The 24,872-nt window shown below is 48.3% G+C and overlaps 3 protein-coding genes and 3 long non-coding RNA genes across 6 annotated transcripts; all 6 read right to left on the reverse strand.

The window, feature by feature from the left end:
• Window positions 1-3,147: 3,147 nt before the first annotated feature.
• On the reverse strand, window positions 3,148-6,830 carry LOC116678509 (cell wall protein DAN4). Its single transcript, XM_032508416.1, has 12 exons — window positions 6,775-6,830; window positions 6,467-6,648; window positions 6,028-6,275; window positions 5,791-5,855; window positions 5,483-5,664; window positions 5,013-5,290; window positions 4,775-4,839; window positions 4,467-4,648; window positions 3,956-4,275; window positions 3,657-3,721; window positions 3,425-3,573; window positions 3,148-3,330 (listed from the first exon to the last, which is right to left on the reverse strand). The coding sequence occupies exons 3-12, from the start codon at window positions 6,109-6,111 to the stop codon at window positions 3,245-3,247; spliced, it is 1,476 nt and encodes a 491-aa protein (XP_032364307.1). The 5' UTR covers window positions 6,112-6,275; window positions 6,467-6,648; window positions 6,775-6,830; the 3' UTR covers window positions 3,148-3,244.
• A 400-nt stretch (window positions 6,831-7,230) lies between these two features.
• On the reverse strand, window positions 7,231-7,813 carry LOC116678511 (uncharacterized). The gene is made up of 3 exons (XR_004329259.1): window positions 7,760-7,813; window positions 7,452-7,633; window positions 7,231-7,260 (listed from the first exon to the last, which is right to left on the reverse strand). It is a non-coding gene; the product is annotated as an uncharacterized LOC116678511 (long non-coding RNA).
• A 218-nt stretch (window positions 7,814-8,031) lies between these two features.
• Window positions 8,032-8,786, reverse strand: LOC116678512 (uncharacterized). Its single transcript, XR_004329260.1, has 3 exons — window positions 8,745-8,786; window positions 8,437-8,618; window positions 8,032-8,245 (listed from the first exon to the last, which is right to left on the reverse strand). It is a non-coding gene; the product is annotated as an uncharacterized LOC116678512 (long non-coding RNA).
• A 267-nt stretch (window positions 8,787-9,053) lies between these two features.
• LOC116678510 (uncharacterized) lies at window positions 9,054-10,108 on the reverse strand. Its single transcript, XR_004329258.1, has 4 exons — window positions 9,966-10,108; window positions 9,729-9,793; window positions 9,421-9,602; window positions 9,054-9,229 (listed from the first exon to the last, which is right to left on the reverse strand). It is a non-coding gene; the product is annotated as an uncharacterized LOC116678510 (long non-coding RNA).
• An 11,102-nt stretch (window positions 10,109-21,210) lies between these two features.
• On the reverse strand, window positions 21,211-22,439 carry LOC116678506 (salivary glue protein Sgs-3-like; the record flags this gene model as incomplete). The annotated part of the gene is made up of 3 exons (XM_032508414.1): window positions 21,211-21,385; window positions 21,564-21,610; window positions 21,657-22,439. Coding segments are annotated over 3 exons (1,005 nt in total), but the record flags the coding sequence as incomplete, so codon positions are not given.
• An 8-nt stretch (window positions 22,440-22,447) lies between these two features.
• Window positions 22,448-24,463, reverse strand: LOC116678508 (nuclear transcription factor Y subunit beta-like; the record flags this gene model as incomplete). The annotated part of the gene is made up of 4 exons (XM_032508415.1): window positions 22,448-22,765; window positions 22,989-23,005; window positions 23,112-23,395; window positions 24,279-24,463. Coding segments are annotated over 4 exons (804 nt in total), but the record flags the coding sequence as incomplete, so codon positions are not given.
• Between the last annotated feature and the right edge of the window lie 409 nt (window positions 24,464-24,872).

Below are 24,872 nucleotides of genomic sequence, written 5' to 3' on the forward strand. Positions count from 1 at the left end.
ATTGGTCACAAACTTTAACTTTCTGGAGCCAATTACTGGTTTACTCTATGTCATGACTTACCCTTGATGTGATGGCTCCCTCCATCCATCCATCCATCCATCCATCCATCCATCCATCTTCATTCGTTTATCTGGTATTGGGTCGCGGGGGAGCAGCTACAGCAGGGGACCCCAAACTTATCTTTCCCGAGCCACATTAACCAGCTCCGACTGGGGGATTCTGAGGCAGGGATCAACTCCTTTTGACGTGAAGGAGCAGCGGCTCTACTCCGAATTCTTCTCAGATGACTGAGCTTCTCAGCCTATGTCTAAGGAAGATGCCAGCCCCCCCCCTCCTGAGGAAACCCATTTCGGCCGCTTTTACCCTGGATCTCGTTCTTTCGGTCATGACACAGCCTTCATGACCATAGGTGAGGGTAGGAACGAACGCTGACCAGTAGATTGAGAGCTTTGCTTTTTGGCTCAGTTCTCTTTTCGTCACAACGGTGCGATAAACGGAATGTAATACCGCAACCGCTGCGCTGATTCCCCGACCAGTCTCCTGCTCCATTGCCCGCTCACAAGCGAACAAGACCCCAAGGTATTTAAACTCCTTCACTTGGGGTAAGGGCTCATTTCCAACCTGAAGAATGCACTCCATCGTTTTCCTGCTGAGAACCATGGCCTCAGATTTAGAGGCGCTGATCCTCATCCCAGCCTCTCCAGTGAGTGCTGAAGGTTGCAGGCCGATGATGCCATCAGGACCACATCATCTGCAAAAAGCAGCAATGAGATCCTGAGCCCACCAACCTCTCCACGCCGACTATGCCTTGATATTCTGTCCATAAATATTACAAAAAGGATTGTTGACAAAGTGCAACCCTGGCGGAGGCCAACCCTCACCGGGAACAAGTTCGACTCACTGCCAAGAACCCAGACCCAGCTCTCGCTTTGGTCCTACAGAAATTGGGTGGCCATGAGAAAAAAACCCCTCACCCCATACTCCTGCAGCACCTCCCACAGTATCTCCCAGGGGACCCGGGCATACTTTTTTGGGCTGTGCCCAGCTGGTCTCCGTGGCAAACCCGACCACCAGGTGCTCGCTGACGAGCCCTCCATCTGGGCCTGGCTCCAGATGGGGGCCCCGGGCTTCCTCCAGGCAGGGTCACTCCATCTCTACCTCGTTGGCGCATAGGGTTTTTGAGCCATTCTTTGTCTGGCCCCTCACCTGAAACAGCTTTGCCATGGGAGACCCTACCAAGATCTGGTGATGGCTCTCTCCCCAATAAATATGGGTATAGGTACTCAATTTTCCTCATTAAGAAAACAATTTGTAGCCTACATTAAAGATAGCCAAAGGATAAAACCAATTAAATTATATAAAGCAACAAAACGCGATAAAAGGATATGTTAAATTACCATTAGTTGTTTAAATATATCATTATCCAACATTTTTTTATAGAATTAAATACTAAAGAATCTACTTTATTTGCTGAATATAACTAACATCCCTCCTTTGATTTTACATTTCAGGTGTGGCCTAATGTTAGTGTGTCCATCGCTCAAACATGACATTTTTAACATTATCCATGTTGCCCAGTAACTATTATAGAAAAAACTTCCCACAACAACAAAAAGTGGAGACATTTTTTTTAAGAGGAACCAAAGTACTTATTAAAAAATTTCCTGTCAACAGCAGCTGACAGACAAGACAAGTTGTGCTGTAGGGTCTCTGGTGAGCTCTAATGTCACTGTGAAATGGCCAAAACTTCATAAATTGATTGAAAAAAAACAGAGCTTATTTAATAAAAATGTATGTTGCTTACATTACCATGGTTCTGTGTAGTCCAAATCAACTGACTGAAATGGTTTTAGTAATAATGCATGGTAACAAACCTGAATCCCTGACACAACAAAGGCTGAGACTGGCTCATTAAGAAAACAATTTGTAGCCTACATTAAAGATAGCCAAAGGATAAAACCAATTAAATTATATAAAGCAACAAAACGCGATAAAAGGATATGTTAAATTACCATTAGTTGTTTAAATATATCATTATCCAACATTTTTTTATAGAATTAAATACTAAAGAATCTACTTTATTTGCTGAATATAACTAACATCCCTCCTTTGATTTTACATTTCAGGTGTGGCCTAATGTTAGTGTGTCCATCGCTCAAACATGACATTTTTAACATTATCCATGTTGCCCAGTAACTATTATAGAAAAAACTTCCCACAACAACAAAAAGTGGAGACATTTTTTTTAAGAGGAACCAAAGTACTTATTAAAAAATTTCCTGTCAACAGCAGCTGACAGACAAGACAAGTTGTGCTGTAGGGTCTCTGGTGAGCTCTAATGTCACTGTGAAATGGCCAAAACTTCATAAATTGATTGAAAAAAAACAGAGCTTATTTAATAAAAAATGTATGTTGCTTACATTACCATGGTTCTGTGTAGTCCAAATCAACTGACTGAAATGGTTTTAGTAATAATGCATGGTAACAAACCTGAATCCCTGACACAACAAAGGCTGAGACTGGCTGAGCGTAATAAACTATTGTGATATTAAAAGAAATCACCCGGCCGGACTTACTTACATCACTGGTGCATTTTAATTAAAGCTCCTGACATTAAACATTAAAAGTGAAGCATTACCACCACTGCAAAACATCACATGAGAGATGGTTTAAATTAACACAATATTTTTTATTCTGATCATTGTAAAGTCTTCAAAGAAATTGTAAAAGATATTGAAAAATACTTCAGAATACAGCTTTGATTAATTGCAGATATACACTTCGAATAAATAAGAAGATTGGCAGTGTATTGTTATGGCACATATATATATTTTATATAAATAATGTATACCATGTCATGTACACCATGACCTTTGATAAAACTTCATTCAGACAATAATGAAAGTAATTTTATAGTGTTACTTTCTGTCACTAAAACTAAGTTAAATATTGCTATAGGACAGTGCTCTGTAAAGACTAAAGAATTCATTTGTATTTTAATAGTGCAATTATTTTCTGACATTCCAGAGCCTAGTGTTATGTTATGCAGCTTGCAATTCAAGTAATGGTTCAGTTGACCAGGTGATTAAAAGTTGAGTTTGACAGCACATTTATCCGAAGCTATAAAAGACTTCAGACATTCAAGAATTTTGGATTTTTACTGACAACAAAGTCCATTCTCATGCCAGTGATGGCAGTCATGTTTTGATTGCAATTCTAATGTACTGTAAATCAGCATGGATGCTATTGTTGGCTTGACAGTAGCCATGACAACAGTACAAAACAGGATGCGGTGATGAGACTCATCTTCTGGCTTACTCCACTTGATGCTGTAAATAAGGAAAAGGAAACAAAACATTAGATTAACATCGGTTGTGCAACTTTGACCTTAATCTTAAACAAGGAGTACTCAATATTGCTTACAGATGCCATTCACAATGATGGAGCTGCCTTCAATGTCAAAGCCGCTGACGCGTGAAGCTGCGTTGATCAAAACGCTTTTAATCTGAGTGTTACTAGGAGGAAATGGGCTTTCAAAGCTAAGGTCCATGGTGTTGATGACTGAGCCCCTGCAGAAAGAGAAACAAAATTGTTTAAAATATGAGATGGAGTCCACTACTCTTAAATTGTAACAAGATACATCTTAACAAATTACCTGAATGACACCACTTCCAAGGACTTGAAGGAGGAAGGGAATGCCCTATAGAAAACCAGCTCAAGCTGCAGAAAGAGAAGAGCAGATGTATTTAATTACTTTTTACTTTTCCATTAGAGCCTTGAAATGTTTGAACATGTGAGCTGGAACGAGGTGAATATATGTAGTATAATGAGCTGGAGCAAGGTACAGTTTAATCTGTTTTAACATATTCCCCTTGATGCCTCTGTCATTAATTCCTTTTGGAAATTTGAATAAGTGACCTTTTTATATGTATACTGTCAAGTGAGTGTTCTTACCTGTCCCTTTATCATTGCCGCCCGATTTTTAAAAGCTGTAGATGATGGATTTAGCAACTCATTTGTAAATGTGCTGTAAACAGATCTGAAAGACACCCTAGCTATTGTAGATGCTGCAGTTGTAGGTGACACAGTCATAGGTAATGCTATTGCAGTTGCAGCAGCAGTAGAAATGCCAGTTGTTAGTAAGGCAGTTGTAGCTGTTGCAGTTGTAGGTGCAACAGTTGTAGTTGTTGCAGTCGTAGGTGCTGACGTTGTAGTCGTTGCAGTCATAGGTGCAGCAGTTGTAGGTCCGGTGGTTGTACCTGGAACTGGACCTTCTATAAAAACAAATAGTTTAAGAATATGCAAATAAGTACTGTTGTCCAAGAAGTTGTCTTTGCAAATGTTCTGTCTATACTTTAATTTCAAATGTAGCAAAAACATATTGTTGCTGACTTAAAAACAAAGCATGAGCAACACATTAATCTAACTGGTTAACGTAATTATAGTAAAACATTTGTTTACTTACCTAGTACTTTGACTGAGTCCGGATTTATGCTCACATTGAACGTACTGTTGGTATTAGTCACAGCTTTTTTTAAGATTTCAGCAACAACATTATTCTGTGGGAGATCTGCAATAGGAGTACTCCTATTGAACACAACCTCAATAGTTGCTTCAGTTCCAGCCGCTCGGGTTGAAGGTAAGGCCCTGTATAATAAAACCAAGAGAGACAAGTGTTAAATAATGGTATGACATGTTTTATTACTGTGTGTCAAGGCCCAAATCCTGCATATTAAGTAAACACAGTAAAACAATGTTAGAAAAATGTTTTACCTGAACTTTTTCACTTTGCAGTGTTGAAACTTTTTTCCAAATTCTTTTTTGTATATCGCAGAGCACTGCAAAAAGGAAACAATATTTAAAGACCTTAATTCATTTTAAAGTACAATTTTCATAGAATTATACAGATACGCAAAATTGATAGACATGCGTTTTCTTCTTAGGAAATTTTGTCTTTAAAGGTAGAACACTGATATTCAATGACAGATGTGTAATTTAAAAGTGCACTCACTGTGTTTAAGACTCTTGCTTCAAGGTTCTTGAATTCATTGCTGCTGGTGTCAGTAAGGGCATCTGAGAAAGTTTCTCTTTCCAAGTCTACTGAGAGGATATACACAGGCTCAGGGGTTAAAGTGATAGGTGCAGCTGTTGTAGGCGCTGACGTTGTAGATGCAGCTGTTGTAGGTACAGCAGTTGTAGTTGTTGCAGTCGTAGGTACAGCAGTTGTAGATGTTGCAGTTGTAGGTGCTGCAGTTGTAGGTCCGGTGGTTGTACCTGGAACAGGACCTTCTATAAAAACAAATAGTTTAAAAATATGCAAATATGTATTGTTGTCCAAGAAGTGGTCTTTACAAATGTTCTGTCTATAATTCAATTTCAAATGTAGCAAAAAAATATTGTTGCTGACCTAAAAACAAAGCATGAGCAACACATTAAGCTAACTGGTTTATGTAATGATAGCAAAACATTTTTTTCACTTACCTAGTACTTTGACTGAGTCCGGATTTATGCTCACATTGAACGTATTGTTGGTATTAGTCACAGCTTTTTTTAAGATTTCAGCAACAACATTATTCTGTGGGAGATCTGCTATAGGAGTACTCCTATTGAACACAACCTCAATAGTTGCTTCAGTTCCAGTCGCTCGTGTTGAAGGTAAGGCACTGTATCATAACACCAAAGGAGACAAGTGTTAAATAATGATATGACATGTTTTATTACTGTGTGTCAAGGCCCAAATCCTGCATATTAAGTAAAAAGAGTGAAACAATGTTAGAAAAATGTTTTACCTGAACTTTTTCACTTTGCAGTGTTGAAACTTTTTTCCAAATTCTTTTTTGTATATCGCAGAGCACTGAAAAAAGGAAACATTATTTAAAGACCTTAATTCATTTAAAGTGCTATTTTCATAGAATTATACAGATAAGCAAATTTGAAAGACATTCATTTTCTCCTTAGGAAATTTTGTGTTTAAAGGTAAAACACTAATATTCAGTGACAGATGTCTGATTTAAAAGTGCACTCACTGTGTTTAAGACTCTTGCTTCAAGGTTCTTGAATTCATTGCTGCTGGTGTCAGTAAGGCCATCTGAGAAAGTTTCTCTTTCCATGTCTACTGAGAGGATATACACAGGCTCAGGGGTCAAAGTGATAGGTGCAGCTGTTGTAGGCGCTGATGTTGTAGATGCAGCTGTTGTAGGTACAGCAGTTGTAGTTGCTGCAGTTGTAGGTGCAGCAGTTGTAAGTCCGGTAGTTGTACCTGGAACTGGACCTTCTATAAAAACAAATATTTTAAGAATAAGCAAATAAGTATTTTTATCCAAGAAGTTGTCTTTACAAATGTTCTGTCTATACTTTAATTTCAGGTGTAGCAAAACCGTATTGTTGCTGACCTAAAAACAAAGCATGAGCAACACATTAATCTAACTGGTTTACGTAATGATAGCAAAACATTTGTTTACTTACCTAGTATTTTGACTGAGTCCGGATTTATGCTCACATTGAACGTATTGTTGGTATTAGTCACAGCTTTTTTTAAGATTTCAGCAACAACATTATTCTGTGGGAGATCTGCAATAGGAGTACTCCTATTGAACACAACCTCAATAGTTGCTTCAGTTCCAGTCGCTCGTGTTGAAGGTAAGGCACTGTATCATAACACCAAAAGAGACAAGTGTTAAATAATGATATGACATGTTTTATTACTGTGTGTCAAGGCCCAAATCCTGCATATTAAGTAAAAACAGTGAAACAATGTTAGAAAAATGTTTTACCTGAACCTTTTCACTTTGCAGTGTTGAAACTTTTTTCCAAATTCTTTTTTGTATATCGCAGAGCACTGAAAAAAGGAAACATTATTCAAAGACCTTCATTCATTTTAAAGTGCTATTTTCATAGAATTATACAGATAAGCAAATTTGAAAGACATACTATTTCTCCTTAGGAAATTTTGTGTTTATGGGTAAATCACTAATATTCAATGACAGATGTTTAATTTAAAACTGCACTCACTGTGTTTAAGACTCTTGCTTCAAGGTTCTTGAATTCATTGCTGCTGGTGTCAGTAAGGCCATCTGAGAAAGTTTCTCTTTCCATGTCTACTGAGAGGATATACACAGGCTCAGGGGTCAAAGTGATAGGTGCAGCTGTTGTAGGCGCTGATGTTGTAGATGCAGCTGTTGTAGGTACAGCAGTTGTAGTTGCTGCAGTTGTAGGTGCAGCAGTTGTAAGTCCGGTGGTTGTACCTGGAACTGGACCTTCTACAAAAACAAATATTTTAAGAATAAGCAAATAAGTATTTTTGTCCAAGAAGTTGTCTTTACAAATGTTCTGTCAATACTTTAATTTCAGGTGTAGCAAAACCGTATTGTTGCTGACCTAAAAACAAAGCATGAGCAACACATTAATCTAACTGGTTTATGTAATGATAGCAAAACATTTGTTTACTTACCTAGTATTTTGACTGAGTCCGGATTTATGCTCACATTGAACGTATTGTTGGTATTAGTCACAGCTTTTTTTAAGATTTCAGCAACAACATTATTCTGTGGGAGATCTGCTATAGGAGTACTCCTATTGAACACAACCTCAATAGTTGCTTCAGTTCCAGTCGCTCGTGTTGAAGGTAAGGCACTGTATCATAACACCAAAGGAGACAAGTGTTAAATAATGATATGACATGTTTTATTACTGTGTGTCAAGGCCCAAATCCTGCGTATTAAGTAAATACAGTGAAACAATGTTAGAAAAATGTTTTACCTGAACTTTTTCACTTTGCAGTGTTGAAACTTTTTTCCAAATTCTTTTTTGTATGTTGCAGAGCACTGAAAAAAGGAAACATTATTTAAAGACCTTAATTCATTTTAAAGTGCTATTTTCATAGAATTATACAGATAAGCAAATTTGAAAGACATACATTTTCTCCTTAGGAAATTTTGTGTTTATAGGTAAAACACTAATATTCAATGACAGATGTGTAATTTAAAAGTGCACTCACTGTGTTTAAGACTCTTGCTTCAAGGTTCTTGAATTCATTGCTGCTGGTGTCAGTAAGGCCATCTGAGAAAGTTTCTCTTTCCAAGTCTACTGAGAGGATATACACAGGCTCAGGGGTCAAAGTGATAGGTGCAGCTGTTGTAGGCGCTGATGTTGTAGATGCAGCTGTTGTAGGTACAGCAGTTGTAGTTGCTGCAGTTGTAGGTGCAGCAGTTGTAAGTCCGGTAGTTGTACCTGGAACTGGACCTTCTATAAAAACAAATATTTTAAGAATAAGCAAATAAGTATTTTTGTCCAAGAAGTTGTCTTTACAAATGTTCTGTCTATACTTTAATTTCAGGTGTAGCAAAACCGTATTGTTGCTGACCTAAAAACAAAGCACAAGCAACACATTAATGTAACTGGTTTATGTAATGATAGCAAAACATTTGTTTACTTACCTAGTATTTTGACTGAGTCCGGATTTATGCTCACATTGAACGTATTGTTGGTATTAGTCACAGCTTTTTTTAAGATTTCAGCAACAACATTATTCTGTGGGAGATCTGCAATAGGAGTACTCCTATTGAACACAACCTCAATAGTTGCTTCAGTTCCAGTCGCTCGTGTTGAAGGTAAGGCACTGTATCATAACACCAAAAGAGACAAGTGTTAAATAATGATATGACATGTTTTATTACTGTGTGTCAAGGCCCAAATCCTGCATATTAAGTAAAAACAGTGAAACAATGTTAGAAAAATGTTTTACCTGAACCTTTTCACTTTGCAGTGTTGAAACCTTTTTCCAAATTCTTTTTTGTATATCGCAGAGCACTGAAAAAAGGAAACATTATTCAAAGACCTTCATTCATTTTAAAGTGCTATTTTCATAGAATTATACAGATAAGCAAATTTGAAAGACATACTATTTCTCCTTAGGAAATTTTGTGTTTATGGGTAATCACTAATATTCAATGACAGATGTTTAATTTAAAACTGCACTCACTGTGTTTAAGACTCTTGCTTCAAGGTTCTTGAATTCATTGCTGCTGGTGTCAGTAAGGCCATCTGAGAAAGTTTCTCTTTCCATGTCAACTGAGAGGATATACACAGGCTCAGGGGTCAAAGTGATAGGTGCAGCTGTTGTAGGCGCTGATGTTGTAGATGCAGCTGTTGTAGGTACAGCAGTTGTAGTTGCTGCAGTTGTAGGTGCTGCAGTTGTAAGTCCGGTGGTTGTACCTGGAACTGGACCTTCTACAAAAACAAATATTTTAAGAATAAGCAAATAAGTATTTTTGTCCAAGAAGTTGTCTTTACAAATGTTCTGTCAATACTTTAATTTCAGGTGTAGCAAAACCGTATTGTTGCTGACCTAAAAACAAAGCATGAGCAACACATTAATCTAACTGGTTTATGTAATGATAGCAAAACATTTGTTTACTTACCTAGTATTTTGACTGAGTCCGGATTTATGCTCACATTGAACGTATTGTTGGTATTAGTCACAGCTTTTTTTAAGATTTCAGCAACAACATTATTCTGTGGGAGATCTGCTATAGGAGTACTCCTATTGAACACAACCTCAATAGTTGCTTCAGTTCCAGTCGCTCGTGTTGAAGGTAAGGCACTGTATGATAACACCAAAGGAGACAAGTGTTAAATAATGATATGACATGTTTTATTACTGTGTGTCAAGGCCCAAATCCTGCATATTAAGTAAAAACAGTGGAACAATGTTAGAAAAATGTTTTACCTGAACTTTTTCACTTTGCAGTGTTGAAACTTTTTTCCAAATTCTTTTTTGTATATCGCAGAGCACTGAAAAAAGGAAACATTATTTAAAGACCTAAATTCATTTTAAAGTGCTATTTTCATAGACTTATACAGATAAGCAAAGTTGAAAGACATACATTTTCATCTTAGGAAATTTGTCTATAAAGATAGAACACTGATATTCAATGACAGATGTGATATTTAAAAGTGCTCTTACTGTGTTTAAGACTCTTGCTTCAAGGTTCTTGAATTCATTGCTGCTGGTGTCAGTAAGGGCATCTGAGAAAGTTTCTCTTTCCAAGTCTACTGAGAGGATATACACAGGCTCAGGGGTCAAAGTGAAAGGTGCAGCTGTTGTAGGCGCTGACGTTGTAGATGCAGCGTTTGTTGGTACAGCAGTTGTAGATATGCCAGTTGATAGTGAGGCAGTTGTAGCTGTTGCAGTCGTAGGTGCAGCAGTTGTAGGTCCGGTGGTTGTACCTGGAACAGGACCTTCTATAAAAACAATTTTTTTAAGAATATGTAAATAATTATTGTTGCCCAAGAAGTTGTCTTTACAATTTGTTCTGTCTATACTTCAATTTCAACTGTAGCAAAAAAAACATTTTAGCTGACCTTAAAGACAAAGCATGAGCAACACATTAATCTAACTGGTTTTATGTAATGATAGCAAAACATTTATTTACTTACCTAGTACTTTAACTGTGTCCGGATTTATGCTCACATTGAACGTATTGTTGGTATTAGTCACAGCTTTTTTAAAGATTTCAGCAACAACATTATTCTGTGGGAGATCTGCTATAGGAGTACTCCTATTGAACACAACCTCAATAGTTGCTTCAGTTCCAGTCGCTCGTGTTGAAGGTAAGGCACTGTATCATAAAACCAAGAGACGCAAGTGTTAAATAATAATATGACATGTTTTATTGCTATGTGTCAAGGCCCAAATCCTGCATATTAAGTAAATACAGTGAAAAAATGTTAAAAAACTGTTTTACCTGAACTTTCTCACTTTGCAGTGGTGAAACTTTTGTCCAAATTCTTTTTTGTATATTGCAGAACACTGCCAAAAGGAAATAATATTTGAAGAATTGAAACGTTAATTCATTTTCAAGTGAAATTTAATTATACATATAAACAACTTTGACAGACATACATTTTTAAGAGATTTAACTTAAGAGTAAAATACTAATATTCAATGACAAATGTGTAATTTAAAAACGGACTCACCGTGTTTAAGACTCGTCCTTCAAGGTTCTTGAATTCGTTGCTGCTGGTGTCAGTTAGGACATCTGAGAAAGTTTCTTTTTCCAAGTCTACTGAGAGGATATACACAGGCTCAGGGGTTAAAGTGATGGGTGCAGCTGTTGTAGGTTCAGTAGTTATTGGTGCAACTGTTGTAGTTGCAGGTGTCGTAGTTGCGGCTGTAGTTGGTTCTGTTTTTGTAAGTGTGGCTGTTGGTGCAGCTGTCGTAGGTGCTGCCGTTGTAGGTGCGGCTGTGGTTGGGGCAGCAGTTGTTGGTGCTCCAGTTGTAGGTGCGGCTATTGTTGGTGCTGCTGTTGTAGTTGCAGCTGTTGCAAGGGCTGCTGTCGTAGGTTCTGCTGTTGTTAGTGCGGCTGTAGTTGGGGCAGCAGTTGTTAGTGCTCTTGTCGTTGGTGCTCCAGTTGTAGGTGCGGCTGTTGTTGGTGCTGCTGTTGTAGTGGCAGCTGTCGTTGGTGCCGCTGTGGTAGGCGCAGCTGTTGTAAGTGCGGCTGTTGTCGGTGCTGCTGTTGTAGGTGCGGCTGTAGTTGGTGCAGCGGTTGTTGGTGCTGCTGTCGTTGGTGCCACTGTGGTAGGTGCAGCTGTTGTAGTACAGCCGTTGTAGGTGCGGCTGTTGTAGGGGCTGCTGTTGAAGGTGCGGCTGTTGTTGGTGCTGCAGTTGCAGGAGCGGCAGTTTTAGGTGCGGCTGTAGTTGGTGCGGTTGTTATTAGTGCAGTTGTAGGTTGCGCTGTTGTAGGTGCGGCTGTGGTTGGTGCGGCTGTTGTTGGTGCAGCTGTTGTTGGTGCCACTGTGGTAGGTGCAGCAGTTGTAGGTGCTGCTGTTGTAGGTGCGGCTGTTGTAGGGGCTGCTGTTGTTGGTGTGGCTGTTGTTGGTCCGGTGGTCGTTTGTGCTGCAGTCGTTGGTGCTGCTGTTGTAGGGGCTGCTGTTGTAGGTTCCGCTGCTGTAGGTCCTGCTGTTGTTGGTATAGCTGTTATTTGTCCGGCGGTGGTAAGTGCGGCTGTAGTTGGTGCGGCAATTGTTGGTGCGGCTGTTGTTGGTGCAGCTGTTGTTGGTCCGGAGGTTGTTGGTGCCACTGTGGTAGTTGCAGATGTCGTAGGTGCAGTTGTTGTAGGTGCTGCTGTTGTAGGTGCTGCTGTTGTATGTGCGGCTGTTGTCGGTGCTGCTGTTGTTGGTGTGGCTGTTGTTGGTACGGCGGACATTGGTGCTGCTGTAGTTGGTGCTGCTGTTGTAGGTGCTACTGTTGTAGGTGCTGCTATTGTAGGGGTTGCTGTTGTAGGTGTTGCTGTTGTAGTTGCGGCTGTTGTCGGTGCGGCAGTTGTAGGAGCGGCAGTTGTAGGGGCTGCGGTTGATGGTGCTGCTGTTGTTGGTGCGGCAGTTGTTGGTGCAGCTGTTGTTGGTGCAGCTGTTGTTGGTCCGGCGGTCGTTGGTGCCACTGTGGTAGGTGCAGCTGTTGTAGGTGCGGCTGTTGTCGGTGCGGCAGTTGTAGGTGCGGCTGTTGTAGGGGCTGCTGTTGTTGGTGCAGCTGTTGTTGGTCCGGTGGTCGTTTGTGCTGCAGTCGTTGGTGCCGCTGTTGTAGGTGCTGCTGTTGTAAGTGCTGCTGTTGTAGGTGCGGCTGTTGTCGGTGCGACAGTTATTGGTGCTGCTGTCGTTGGTGCTGCTGTTGTTGGTGCAGCTTTTGTTGGTCCGGCGGTGTTAGGTTCGGCTTTAGTTGGTGCAGCTGTTGTTGGTGCAGCTGTTGTAGGAGCGGCTGTAGTTGGTGCAGCCGTTGTAGGTGCTGCTGTTGTAGGGGCAGCTGTTGTTGGTCCGGCGGTGGTAGGTGCAGCAGTTGTGGGTGCCGCTGTTGTAGGTGCTGCTGTTGTAGGTGTGGCTGTTGTAGGAGCGGCAGTTGTAGGGGCTGCTGTTGTCGGTGCTGCTGTGATAGGTGCGGATGATGTTGGTCCGGTGGTTGTTGGTGCTGCAGTTGTTGGTGCGGCTGTTGTAGGTGCGGCTGTTGTTGGTGCAGCTGTTGTTGGTCCGGCGGTCGTTGGTGCTGCGGTCGTAGGTTCGGCTGTTGTAGCTGCAGCAGTTGTAGGTGCTGCAGTTGTAGGGGCTGCTGTTGTAGGTGCGGCTGTAGTTGGTGCAGCGGTTGTTGGTGCTGCGGTCGTTGGTGCCACTGTGGTAGGTGCAGCTGTTGTAGGTGCAGCCGTTGTAGGTGCAGCCGTTGTAGCTGCTGCTGTTGTAGGGGCTGCTGTTGTAGGTGCTGATGTTGTAGTTGCGGCTGTTGTCGGTGCGGCAGGTGTAAGAGCGGCAGTTGTAGGGGCTGCTGTTGTCGGTGCGGCTGTTGTCGGTCCGGTGGTTGTTGGTGCTGCTGTTGTTGGTGCCGCTGTTGTAGGTGCTGCTGTTGTTGTTTCAGCTGTTGTTGGTCCGGCGGTGGTAGGTGCAGCAGTTGTCGGTGCCGCTGTTGTAGGGGCTGCTGTTGTAGGTGCGGCTGTTGTCGGTGCGGCAGTTGTAGGAGCGGCGGCAGTTGGTGTAGCCATTGTAGGTGCTGCTGTTTTAGGGGCTGCTGTTGTAGGTGCTGCTGTTGTAGTTGCGGCTGTTGTAGGTGCTGCTGTTGTTGGTCCGGCGATGGTAGGTGCAGCGGTTGTGGGTGCCGCTGTTGTAGGTGCTGCTGTTGTAGGGGCTGCGTTTGTAGGTGCGGCTGTTGTAGCTGCAGCAGTTGTAGGTGATGCTGTTGGAGGGGCTGCTGTTGTTGATGGTGCTGCTGTTGTAGGTGCGTCTGTAGTTGGTGCAGCGGTTGTTGGTGCTGCTGTCGTTGGTGCCACTGTGGTAGGTGCAGCTGTTGTATGTGCAGCCGTTGTAGGTGCTGCTGTTGTTGGTCCGGCGGTCGTTGGTGCTGCTGTTGTAGGTGCAGCTGTTGTCGGTGCGGCTGTTGTGGGGGCTGCTGTTGTTGGTGTGGCTGTTGTTGGTCCGGCAGACGTTGGTGCTGCTGTAGTTGGTGCTGCTGTTGTAGGGGCTGCTGTTGTAGGTGCTACTGTTGTAGGTGCGGCTGTTGTAAGGAATGCTATTGTAGGTGCTGCTGTTGTAGGTGCGGCTGTTGTCGGTGCGGCAGTTGTAGGAGCGGCTGTAGTTGGTGCAGCCGTTGTAGATGCTGCTGTTATAGGGGCAGCTGTTGTTGGTCCGGCGGTGGTAGGTGCAGCAGTTGTGGGTGCCGCTGTTGTAGGTGCTACTGTTGTAGGTGCGGCTGTTGTAGGGGCGGCAGTTGTAGGGGCTGCTGTGATAGGTGCGGATGTTGTTGGTCCGGTGGTTGTTGGTGCTGCAGTTGTTGGTGCCGCTGTTGTAGGTGCGGCTGTTGTTGGTGCAGCTGTTGTTGGTCCGGCGGTCGTTGGTGCTGCGGTCGTAGGTTCGGCTGTTGTAGCTGCAGCAGTTGTAGGTGCTGATGTTGTAGGGGCTGCCGTTGTAGGTGCGGCTGTAGTTGGTGCAGCGGTTGTTGGTGCTGCGGTCGTTGGTGCCAATGTGGTAGGTGCAGCTGTTGTAGGGGCTGCTGTGGTAGGTGCTGATGTTGTAGTTGCGGCTGTTGTCGATGCGGCAGGTGTAGGAGCGGCAGTTGTAGGGGCTGCTGTTGTTGGTGCGGCTGTTGTCGGTCCGGCGGTTGTTGGTGCTGCTGTCGTTGGTGCCGCTGTTGTAGGTGCTGCTTTTGTTGTTTCAGCTGTTGTTGGTCCGGCGGTGGTAGGTGCAGCAGTTGTGGGTGCCGCTGTTGTAGGGGCTGCTGTTGTAGGTGCGGCTGTTGTCGGTGCGGCAGTTGTAGGAGCGGCTGCAGTTGGTGTAGACGTTGTAGGTGCTGCTGTTGTAGGGGCTGCTGTTGTAGGTGCTGCTGTTGTAGTTGCGGCTGTTGTAGGTGTGGCCGTTGTTGGTCCGGCGGTTGTTGGTGCCGCTGTCGTTGGTCCGGCGGTTGTAGGTGCAGCGGTTGTGGGTGCCGCTGTTGTAGGTGCTGCTGTTGTAGGAGCAGCAGTTGTAGGGGCTGCGTTTGTAGGTACGGCTGTTGTAGCTGCAGCAGTTGTAGGTGATGCTGTTGGAGGGGCTGCTGTTGTTGATGGTGCTGCTGTTGTAGGTGCGGCTGTAGTTGGGGCAGCGGTTGTTGGTGCTGCTGTCGTTGGTGCCACTGTGGTAGGTGCAGCTGTTGTATGTGCAGCTGTTGTAGGTGCTGCTGTTGTAGGTGCTGCTGTTGTTGGTCCTGCGGTCGTTGGTGCTGCTGTTGTAGGTGCAGCTGTTGTCGGTGCGGCAGTTGTAGGTGCGGCTGTTTGGGGGCTGCTGTTGTTGGTGTGGCTGTTGTTGGTCCGGCAGACGTTGTTGCTGCTGTAGTTTGTGCTGCTGTTGTAGGGGCTGCTGTTGTAGGTGCTGCTGTTGTAGGTGCGGCTGTTGTCGGTGCGGAAGTTGTAGGAGCGGCTGTAGTTGGTGCAGCCGTTGTAGGTGCTGCTGTTGTAGGGGCAGCTGTTGTTGGTCCGGCGGTGGTAGGTGCAGCAGATGTGGGTGCAGCTGTTGTAGGTGCTGCTGTTGTAGGTGCGGCTGTTGTAGGGGCGGCAGTTGTAGGGGCTGCTGTTGTCGGTGCTGCTGAGATAGGTGCGGATGTTGTTGGTCCGGTGGTTTTGGTGCTGCAGTTGTTGGTGCGGCTGTTGTTGGTGCAGCTGTTGTTGGTCCGGCGGTCGTTGGTGCAGCTGTTGTAGGTCCTGCAGGTAGGTGCTGTGTTGTAGTGCTGCGGTGCGGCTGTAGTTGGTGCAGCGGTTGTTGGTGCTGCGGTCGTTGGTGCCACTGTGGTAGGTGCAGCTGTTGTAGGTTCAGCGTTGTAGCTGCTGCTGTTGTAGGGGCTGCTGTTGTAGGTGCTGATGTTGTAGTTGCGGCTGTTGTCGGTGCAGCAGTTGTAGGAGCGGCAGTTGTAGGGGCTGCAGTTGTAGGGGCTAGTGTTGTAGGTGCGGCTGTTGTAGGGGCTGCTGTTGTTGGTGCAGCTGTTGTTGGTCCGGCGGTGTTAGGTTCGGCTGTAGTTGGTGCGGCTGTTGTTGGTGCGGTTATTGTTGGTGCAGCTGTTGTTGGTCCGGCGGTCATTGGTGCCACTGTGGTAGGTGCAGCTGTTGTAGATGCAGCTGTTGTAGGTGCAGCCAATGTAGGTGCTGCTGTTGTTGGTCCGGCGGTCGTTGGTGCTGCGGTTGTAGGTTCAGATGTTGTCGGTGTGGCAGTTGTAGGTGCGGCTGTTGTAGGGGTTGCTGTTGTTGGTCTGGCTGTTGTTGGTCCGGCGGACGTTGGTGCTGCTGTAGTTGGTGCTGCTGTTGTAGGGGCTATTGTTGTGTGTGTGACTGTTGTAGGTGCGGCTGTTGTCGGTGCGGCAGTTGTAGGAGCGGCGGTTGTAGGGGCTGCGGTCGTAGGTGCGGCTGTTGTAGTTGCGGCTGTTGTCGGTGCTGCGGTCGTAGGTGCAGCTGTTGTAGCTGCAGCAGTTGTAGGTGCTGCTGTTGTAGGGGCTGCTGTTGTAGGTGCGGCTGTAGTTGGTGCAGCGGTTGTTGGTGCTGCGGTTGTTGGTGCCACTGTGGTAGGTGCAGCTGTTGTAGGTGCAGCCGTTGTAGGTGCTGCTGTTGTAGGGGCTGCTGTTTTTGGTGCTGCTGTTGTAGGTGTGGCAGTTGTAGGTGCGGCTGTTGTTGGTCTGTCTGTTGTTGGTCCGGCGGACGTTGGTGCTGCTGTAGTTGGTGCTGCTGTTGTAGGTGCGGCTGTAGTTGGTGCAGCGGTTGTTGGTGCTGCGGTCGTTGGTGCCACTGTGGTAGGTGCAGCTGTTGTAGGTGAAGCCGTTGTAGCTGCTGCTGTTGTAGGGGCTTCTGTTGTAGGTGCTGCTGTTGTAGGTTCCGCTGTTGTAGGTGCTGCTGTTGTTGGTGCAGCTGTTGTTGGTCCGGCGGTCGTTGGTGCTGCTGTGGTTTGTTCCGCTAATGTAGGGGCTACTGTTGTAGGGGCTGCTGTTGTAGGTTCCGCTGTTGTAGGTGCTGCTGTTGTTGGTGCAGCTGTTGTTGGTCCGGCGGTGTTAGGTTTGGCTGTAGTTGGTGCGGTTGTTGTTGGTGCGGCTGTTGTTGGTGCAGCTGTTGTTGGTCCGGCGGTCGTTGGTGCCCCTGTGTTAGGTGCGGCTGTTGTAGGTGCTGCTGTTGTAGGTGCTGCTGTTGTTGGTCCAGTGGTTGTTTGTGTTGCAGTCGTTGGTGCTGCTGTTGTAGGTGCGGCTGTTGTAGATGCGGCTGTTGTCGGTGCGGCAGTTGTTGGTGTTGATGTCGTTGGTGCCACTGTGGTAAGTGCAGCTGTTGTAGGTGCAGCCGTTGTAGGGCTGCGTTGTAGGGGCTGCAGTTGTGTGTGCCGCTGTTGTAGGTGCACCTGTTGTAGGTGCAGCCGTTGTAGGTGCTGCAGTTGTGTGTGCCGCTGTTGTAGGTGAAGCTGTTGTTGGTTGAGCCGTTGTAGGGGCTGCTGTTGTAGGGGCTGCAGTTGTAGGTGATGCTGTTGTAGGAGCGGCAGTTGTAGGGGCTGCTGTTGTTGGTGTGGCTTTTGTAGGTGCGGTTGTTGTCGGTGCGGCAGTTGTAGGAGCGGCAGTTGTAGGGGCTGCGGTCGTAGGTGCGGCTGTTGTAGCTGCAGCAGTTGTAGGTGCAGCTGTTGTTGGTCCGGCGGTCGTTGGTGCTGCGGTTGTAGGTGCAGCTGTTGTCGGTGCGGCAGTTGTAGGTGCGGCTGTTGTAGGGGCTGCTGTTGTTTGTCTGGCTGTTGTTGGTCCGGCGGACGTTGGTGCTGCTGTAGTTGGTGCTGCTGTTGTAGGGGCTGCTGTTGTTGGTGTGGCTGTTGTAGGTGCGGCTGTTGTCGGTGCGACAGTTGTAGGAGCGGCAGTTGTAGGGGCTGCGGTCGTAGGTGCGGCTGTTGTAGCTGCAGCAGTTGTAGGTGCAGCTGTTGTAGGTGCAGCCGTTGTAGGTGCTGCTGTTGTTGGTCCGGCGGTCGTTGGTGCTGCGGTTGTAGGTGCAGCTGTTGTCGGTGCGGCAGTTGTAGGTGCGGCTGTAGTTGGTGAAGCCGTTGTAGGTGCTGCTGTTGTAGGGGCTGCTGTTTTAGGTGCTGCTGTTGTAGTTGCTGCTGTTGTCGGTGCGGCAGGTGTAGGAGCGGCAGTTGTAGGGGCTGCTGTTGTTGGTACGGCTGTTGTCGGTCCGGCGGTTGTTGGTGCTGCTGTCGTTGGTGCCGCTGTTGTAGGTGCTGCTGTTGTTGGTTCAGCTGTTGTTGGTTCAGCTGTTGTTGGTCCGGCGGTGGTAGGTGCAGCAGTTGTGGGTGCCGCTGTTGTAGGGGCTGCTGTTGTTGGTCCGGCTGTTGTCGGTGCGGCAGTTGTAGGTGTGGCTGTTGTCGGTGCGGCAGTTGTAGGAGCGGCTGTAGTTGGTACAGCAGTTGTAGGTACTGCTGTTGTAGGGGCTGCTGTTGTAGGTGCGGCTGTAGTTGGTGCAGCGGTTGTTGGTCCGGCGGTCGTTGGTGCTGCGGTTGTAGTTGCAGCTGTTGTCGGTAGGGCAGTTGTAGGTGCGGCTGTTGTAGGGGCTGCTGTTGTTGGTCTGGCTGTTGTTGGTCCGGCGGACGTTGGTGCTGCTGTAGTTGGTGCTGCTGTTGTAGGGGCTGCTGTTGTTGGTGTGGCTGTTGTAGGTGCGGCTGTTGTAGGTGTGGCTGTTGTCGGTGCGGCAGTTGTAGGAGCGGCTGTAGTTGGTACAGCCGTTGTAGGTGCAGCTGTTGTTGGTCCGGCGGTGGTAGGTGCAGCAGTTGTGGGTGCCGCTGTTGTAGGTGCTGCTGTTGTAGGTGCGGCTGTTGTAGGTGCGGCAGTTGTAGGGGCTGCTGTTGTCGGTGCTGCTGTGATAGGTGCGGATGTTGTTAGTCCGGTGGTTGTTGGTGCTGCAGTTGTTGGTGCCGCTGTTGTAGCTGCGGCTGTTGTTGGTGCAGCTGTTGTTGGTCCGGCGGTCGTTGGTGCTGCGGTCGTAGGTTCGGCTGTTGTAGCTGCAGCAGTTGTAGGTACTGCTGTTGTAGGGGCTGCTGTTGTAGGTGCGGCTGTAGTTGGTGCAGCGGTTGTTGGTATTGCGGTCGTTGGTGCCACTGTGGTAGGTGCAGCTGTTGTAGGTGCAGCCGTTGTAGATGCTGCTGTTGTAGGGGCTGCTGTTGTAGGTGCTGATGTTGTAGTTGCGGCTGTTGTCGGTGCGGCAGTTGTAGGAGCTGCAGTTGTAGGGGCTGCAGTTGTAGGGGCTAGTGTTGTAGGTGCGGCTGTTGTAGGGGCTGCTGTTGTTGGTGTGGCTGTTGTTGGTCCGGCGGTCGTTGGTGCTGCTGTGGTTTGTTCCGCTGTTGTAGGGGCTGCTGTTGTAGGTGCAGCCGTTGTAGGTGCTGCAGTTGTGTGTGCTGCTGTTGTAGGTGCAGCTGTTGTTGGTGCAGCCGTTGTAGGTGCTGCTGTTGTAGGGGCTGCAGTTGTAGGTGATGCTGTTGTAGGAGCGGCAGTTGTAGGGGCTGCTGTTGTTGGTGTGGCTGTTGTAGGTGCGGCTGTTGTTGGTGCGGCAGTTGTAGGAGCGGCAGTTGTAGCTGCAGCAGTTGTAGGTGCAGCTGTTGTAGGTGCAGCCGTTGTAGGTGCTGCTGTTGTTGGTCCGGCGGTCGTTGGTGCTGCGGTTGTAGGTGCAGCTGTCGTCGGTGCGGCAGTTGTAGGTGCGGCTGTTGTTGGTGCAGCTGTTGTTGTTCCGGCGGTCGTTGGTTCGGCTGTTGTAGCTGCAGCAGTTGTAGGTACTGCTGTTGTATGGGCTGCTGTTGTAGGTGCGGCTGTAGTTGGTGCAGCGGTTGTTGGTATTGCGGTCGTTGGTGCCACTGTGGTAGGTGCAGCTGTTGTAGGTGCAGCCGTTGTAGCTGCTGCTGTTGTAGGGGCTGCTGTTGTAGGTGCTGATGTTGTAGTTGCGGCTGTTGTCGGTGCGGCAGTTGTAGGAGCTGCAGTTGTAGGGGCTGCAGTTGTAGGGGCTAGTGTTGTAGGTCCGGCTGTTGTAGGGGCTGCTGTTGTTGGTGTGGCTGTTGTTGGTCCGGCGGTCGTTGGTGCTGCTGTGGTTTGTTCCGCTGTTGTAGGGGCTACTGTTGTAGGGGCTGCTGTTGTAGGTTCCGCTGTTGTAGGTGCTGCTGTTGTTGGGACAGCTGTTGTTGGTCCGGCGGTGTTAGGTTCGGCTGTAGTTGGTGCGGTTGTTGTTGGTGCGGCTGTTGTTGGTGCAGCTGTTGTTGGTCCGGCGGTCGTTGGTGCCACTGTGGTAGGTGCAGCGGTTGTAGGTGCTGCTGTTGTAGGTGCTGCTGTTGTAGGTGCGGCTGTTGTCGGTGCGGCAGTTGTAGGTGCGGCTGTTGTAGGGGCTGCTGTTGTTGGTGCAGCTGTTGTTGGTCCAGTGGTTGTTTGTGTTGCAGTCGTTGGTGCTGCTGTTGTAGGTGCGGCTGTTGTAGATGCGGCTGTTGTCGGTGCGGCAGTTGTTGGTGTTGATGTCGTTGGTGCCACTGTGGTAGGTGCAGCTGTTGTAGGTGCAGCCGTTGTAGGTGCTGCTGTTGTGTGTGCCGCTGTTGTAGGTGCAGCTGTTGTAGGTGCAGCCGTTGTAGGTGCTGCAGTTGTGTGTGCCGCTGTTGTAGGTGAAGCTGTTGTTGGTGCAGCCATTGTAGGGGCTGCTGTTGTAGGGGTTGCAGTTGTAGGTGATGCTGTTGTAGGAACGGCAGTTGTAGGGGCTGCTGTTGTTGGTGTGGCTTTTGTAGGTGCGGTTGTTGTCGGTGCGGCAGTTGTAGGAGCGGCAGTTGTAGGGGCTGCGGTCGTAGGTGCGGCTGTTGTAGCTGCAGCAGTTGTAGGTGCAGCTGTTGTTGGTCCGGCGGTCGTTGGTGCTGCGGTTGTAGGTGCAGCTGTTGTCGGTGCGGCAGTTGTAGGTGCGGCTGTTGTAGGGGCTGCTGTTGTTTGTCTGGCTGTTGTTGGTCCGGCGGACGTTGGTGCTGCTGTAGTTGGTGCTGCTGTTGTAGGGGCTGCTGTTGTTGGTGTGGCTGTTGTAGGTGCGGCTGTTGTCGGTGCGACAGTTGTAGGAGCGGCAGTTGTAGGGGCTGCGGTCGTAGGTGCGGCTGTTGTAGCTGCAGCAGTTGTAGGTGCAGCTGTTGTAGGTGCAGCCGTTGTAGGTGCTGCTGTTGTTGGTCCGGCGGTCGTTGGTGCTGCGGTTTTAGGTGCAGCTGTTGTCGGTGCGGCAGTTGTAGGTGCAGCTGTAGTTGGTGAAGCCGTTGTAGGTGCTGCTGTTGTAGGGGCTGCTGTTGTCGGTGCGGCAGGTGTAGGAGCGGCAGTTGTAGGGGCTGCTGTTGTTGGTACGGCTGTTGTCGGTCCGGCGGTTGTTGGTGCTGCTGTCGTTGGTGCTGCTGTTGTAGGTGCTGCTGTTGTTGGTTCAGCTGTTGTTGGTTCAGCTGTTGTTGGTCCGGCGGTGGTAGGTGCAGCAGTTGTGGGTGCCGCTGTTGTAGGGGCTGCTGTTGTTGGTCCGGCTGTTGTCGGTGCGGCAGTTGTAGGAGCGGCTGTAGTTGGTACAGCAGTTGTAGGTACTGCTGTTGTAGGGGCTGCTGTTGTAGGTGTGGCTGTAGTTGGTGCAGCGGTTGTTGGTATTGCGGTCGTTGGTGCCACTGTGGTACGTGCAGCTGTTGTAGGTGCAGCCGTTGTAGATGCTGCTGTTGTAGGGGCTGCTGTTGTAGGTGCTGATGTTGTAGTTGCGGCTGTTGTCGGTGTGGCAGTTGTAGGTGCAGCTGTAGTTGGTGAAGCCGTTGTAGGTGCTGCTGTTGTAGGGGCTGCTGTTGTCGGTGCGGCAGGTGTAGGAGCGGCAGTTGTAGGGGCTGCTGTTGTTGGTACGGCTGTTGTCGGTCCGGCGGTTGTTGGTGCTGCTGTCGTTGGTGCCGCTGTTGTAGGTGCTGCTGTTGTTGGTTCAGCTGTTGTTGGTTCAGCTGTTGTTGGTCCGGCGGTGGTAGATGCAGCAGTTGTGGGTGCCGCTGTTGTAGGGGCTGCTGTTGTTGGTCCGGCTGTTGTCGGTGCGGCAGTTGTAGGAGCGGCTGTAGTTGGTACAGCAGTTGTAGGTACTGCTGTTGTAGGGGCTACTGTTGTAGGTGCGGCTGTAGTTGGTGCAGCGGTTGTTGGTATTGCGGTCGTTGGTGCCACTGTGGTAGGTGCAGCTGTTGTAGGTGCAGCCGTTGTAGATGCTGCTGTTGTAGGGGCTGCTGTTGTAGGTGCTGATGTTGTAGTTGCGGCTGTTGTCGGTGTGGCAGTTGTAGGAGCTGCAGTTGTAGAGGCTGCAGTTGTAGGGGCTAGTGTTGTAGGTGCGGCTGTAGTAGGGGCTGCTGTTGTTGGTGTGGCTGTTGTTGGTCCGGCGGTCGTTGGTGCTGCTGTGGTTTGTTCCGCTGTTGTAGGGGCTGCTGTTGTAGGTGCAGCTGTTGTAGGTGCTGCAGTTGTGTGTGCCGCTGTTGTAGGTGCAGCTGTTGTTGGTGCAGCCGTTGTAGGTGCTGCTGTTGTAGGGGCTGCAGTTGTAGGTGATGCTGTTGTAGGAGCGGCAGTTGTAGGGGCTGCTGTTGTTGGTGTGGCTGTTGTAGGTGCGGCTGTTGTTGGTGCGGCAGTTGTAGGAGCGGCAGTTGTAGGTGCGGCTGTTGTAGCTGCAGCAGTTGTAGGTGCAGCTGTTGTAGGTGCAGCCGTTGTAGGTGCTGCTGTTGTTGGTCCGGCGGTCGTTGGTGCTGCGGTTGTAGGTGCAGCTGTTGTTGGTGCGGCAGTTGTAGGTGCTGCTGTTGTAGGGGCTGCTGTTGTTGGTCTGGCTGTTGTTGGTCTGGCTGTTGTTGGTCCGGCGGACGTTGGTGCTGCTGTAGTTGGTGCTGCTGTTGTAGGGGCTGCTGTTGTTGGTGTGGCTGTTGTAGGTGCGGCTGTTGTAGGTTTGGCTGTTGTCAGTGCGGCAGTTGTAGGAGCGGCTGTAGTTGGTACAGCCGTTGTAGGTGCTGCTGTTGTAGGTGCAGCTGTTGTTGGTCCGGCGGTGGTAGGTGCAGCAGTTGTGGGTGCCGCTGTTGTAGGTGCTGCTGTTGTAGGTGCGGCTGTTGTAGGTGCGGCAGTTGTAGGGGCTGCTGTTGTCGGTGCTGCTGTGATAGGTGCGGATGTTGTTGGTCCAGTGGTTGTTGGTGCTGCAGTTGTTGGTGCCGCTGTTGTAGGTGCGGCTGTTGTTGGTGCAGCTGTTGTTGGTCCGGCGGTCGTTGGTGCTGCGGTTGTAGGTTCGGCTGTTGTAGCTGCAGCAGTTGTAGGTACTGCTGTTGTATGGGCTGCTGTTGTAGGTGCGGCTGTAATTGGTGCAGCGGTTGTTGGTATTGCGGTCGTTGGTGCCACTGTGGTAGGTGCAGCTGTTGTAGGTGCAGCCGTTGTAGCTGCTGCTGTTGTAGGGGCTGCTGTTGTAGGTGCTGATGTTGTAGTTGCGGCTGTTGTCGGTGCGGCAGTTGTAGGAGCTGCAGTTGTAGGGGCTAGTGTTGTAGGTCCGGCTGTTGTAGGGGCTGCTGTTGTTGGTGTGGCTGTTGTTGGTCCGGCGGTCGTTGGTGCTGCTGTGGTTTGTTCCGCTGTTGTAGGGGCTACTGTTGTAGGGGCTGCTGTTGTAGGTTCCGCTGTTGTAGGTGCTGCTGTTGTTGGTGCAGCTGTTGTTGGTCCGGCGGTGTTAGGTTCGGCTGTAGTTGGTGCGGTTGTTGTTGGTGCGGCTGTTGTTGGTGCAGCTGTTGTTGGTCCGGCGGTCGTTGGTGCCACTGTGGTAGGTGCAGCTGTTGTAGGTGCTGCTGTTGTAGGTGCTGCTGTTGTAGGGGCTGCTGTTGTTGGTGCAGCTGTTGTTGGTCCAGTGGTTGTTTGTGTTGCAGTCGTTGGTGCTGCTGTTGTAGGTGCGGTTGTTGTAGATGCGGCTGTTGTCGGTGCGGCAGTTGTTGGTGTTGATGTCGTTGGTGCCACTGTGGTAGGTGCAGCTGTTGTAGGTGCAGCCGTTGTAGATGCTGCTGTTGTAGGGGCTGCTGTTGTAGGTGCTGATGTTGTAGTTGCGGCTGTTGTCGGTGTGGCAGTTGTAGGAGCTGCAGTTGTAGAGGCTGCAGTTGTAGGGGCGAGTGTTGTAGGTGCGGCTGTAGTAGGGGCTGCTGTTGTTGGTGTGGCTGTTGTTGGTCCGGCGGTCGTTGGTGCTGCTGTGGTTTGTTCCGCTGTTGTAGGGGCTGCTGTTGTAGGTGCAGCTGTTGTAGGTGCTGCAGTTGTGTGTGCCGCTGTTGTAGGTGCAGCTGTTGTTGGTGCAGCCGTTGTAGGTGCTGCTGTTGTAGGGGCTGCAGTTGTAGGTGATGCTGTTGTAGGAGCGGCAGTTGTAGGGGCTGCTGTTGTTGGTGTGGCTGTTGTAGGTGCGGCTGTTGTTGGTGCGGCAGTTGTAGGAGCGGCAGTTGTAGGTGCGGCTGTTGTAGCTGCAGCAGTTGTAGGTGCAGCTGTTGTAGGTGCAGCCGTTGTAGGTGCTGCTGTTGTTGGTCCGGCGGTCGTTGGTGCTGCGGTTGTAGGTGCAGCTGTTGTTGGTGCGGCAGTTGTAGGTGCTGCTGTTGTAGGGGCTGCTGTTGTTGGTCTGGCTGTTGTTGGTCTGGCTGTTGTTGGTCCGGCGGACGTTGGTGCAGCTGTAGTTGGTGCTGCTGTTGTAGGGGCTGCTGTTGTTGGTGTGGCTGTTGTAGGTGCGGCTGTTGTAGGTTTGGCTGTTGTCAGTGCGGCAGTTGTAGGAGCGGCTGTAGTTGGTACAGCCGTTGTAGGTGCTGCTGTTGTAGGTGCAGCTGTTGTTGGTCCGGCGGTGGTAGGTGCAGCAGTTGTGGGTGCCGCTGTTGT

This window comes from Etheostoma spectabile, unplaced genomic scaffold (genome assembly GCF_008692095.1).
Source record: "Etheostoma spectabile isolate EspeVRDwgs_2016 unplaced genomic scaffold, UIUC_Espe_1.0 scaffold00007577, whole genome shotgun sequence".
Classification (NCBI taxonomy): domain Eukaryota; kingdom Metazoa; phylum Chordata; class Actinopteri; order Perciformes; family Percidae; genus Etheostoma; species Etheostoma spectabile.

What these genes read in the sequence shown, in the direction of transcription:
- LOC116678509 (XM_032508416.1), bottom strand. Translation starts at nt 6,111, where the DNA reads ATGGAAAGAGAAACTTTCTCAGATGGCCTTACTGACACCAGCAGCAAT. An exon ending in GGACTCAGTCAAAGTACTAG is followed by an intron (nt 4,276 to 4,466) that starts GTAAGTAAACAA and finishes TTGTTTTTATAG; the next exon opens with AAGGTCCAGTTCCAGGTACA. An exon ending in CATCATTGTGAATGGCATCT is followed by an intron (nt 3,331 to 3,424) that starts GTAAGCAATATT and finishes CCTTATTTACAG; the next exon opens with CATCAAGTGGAGTAAGCCAG.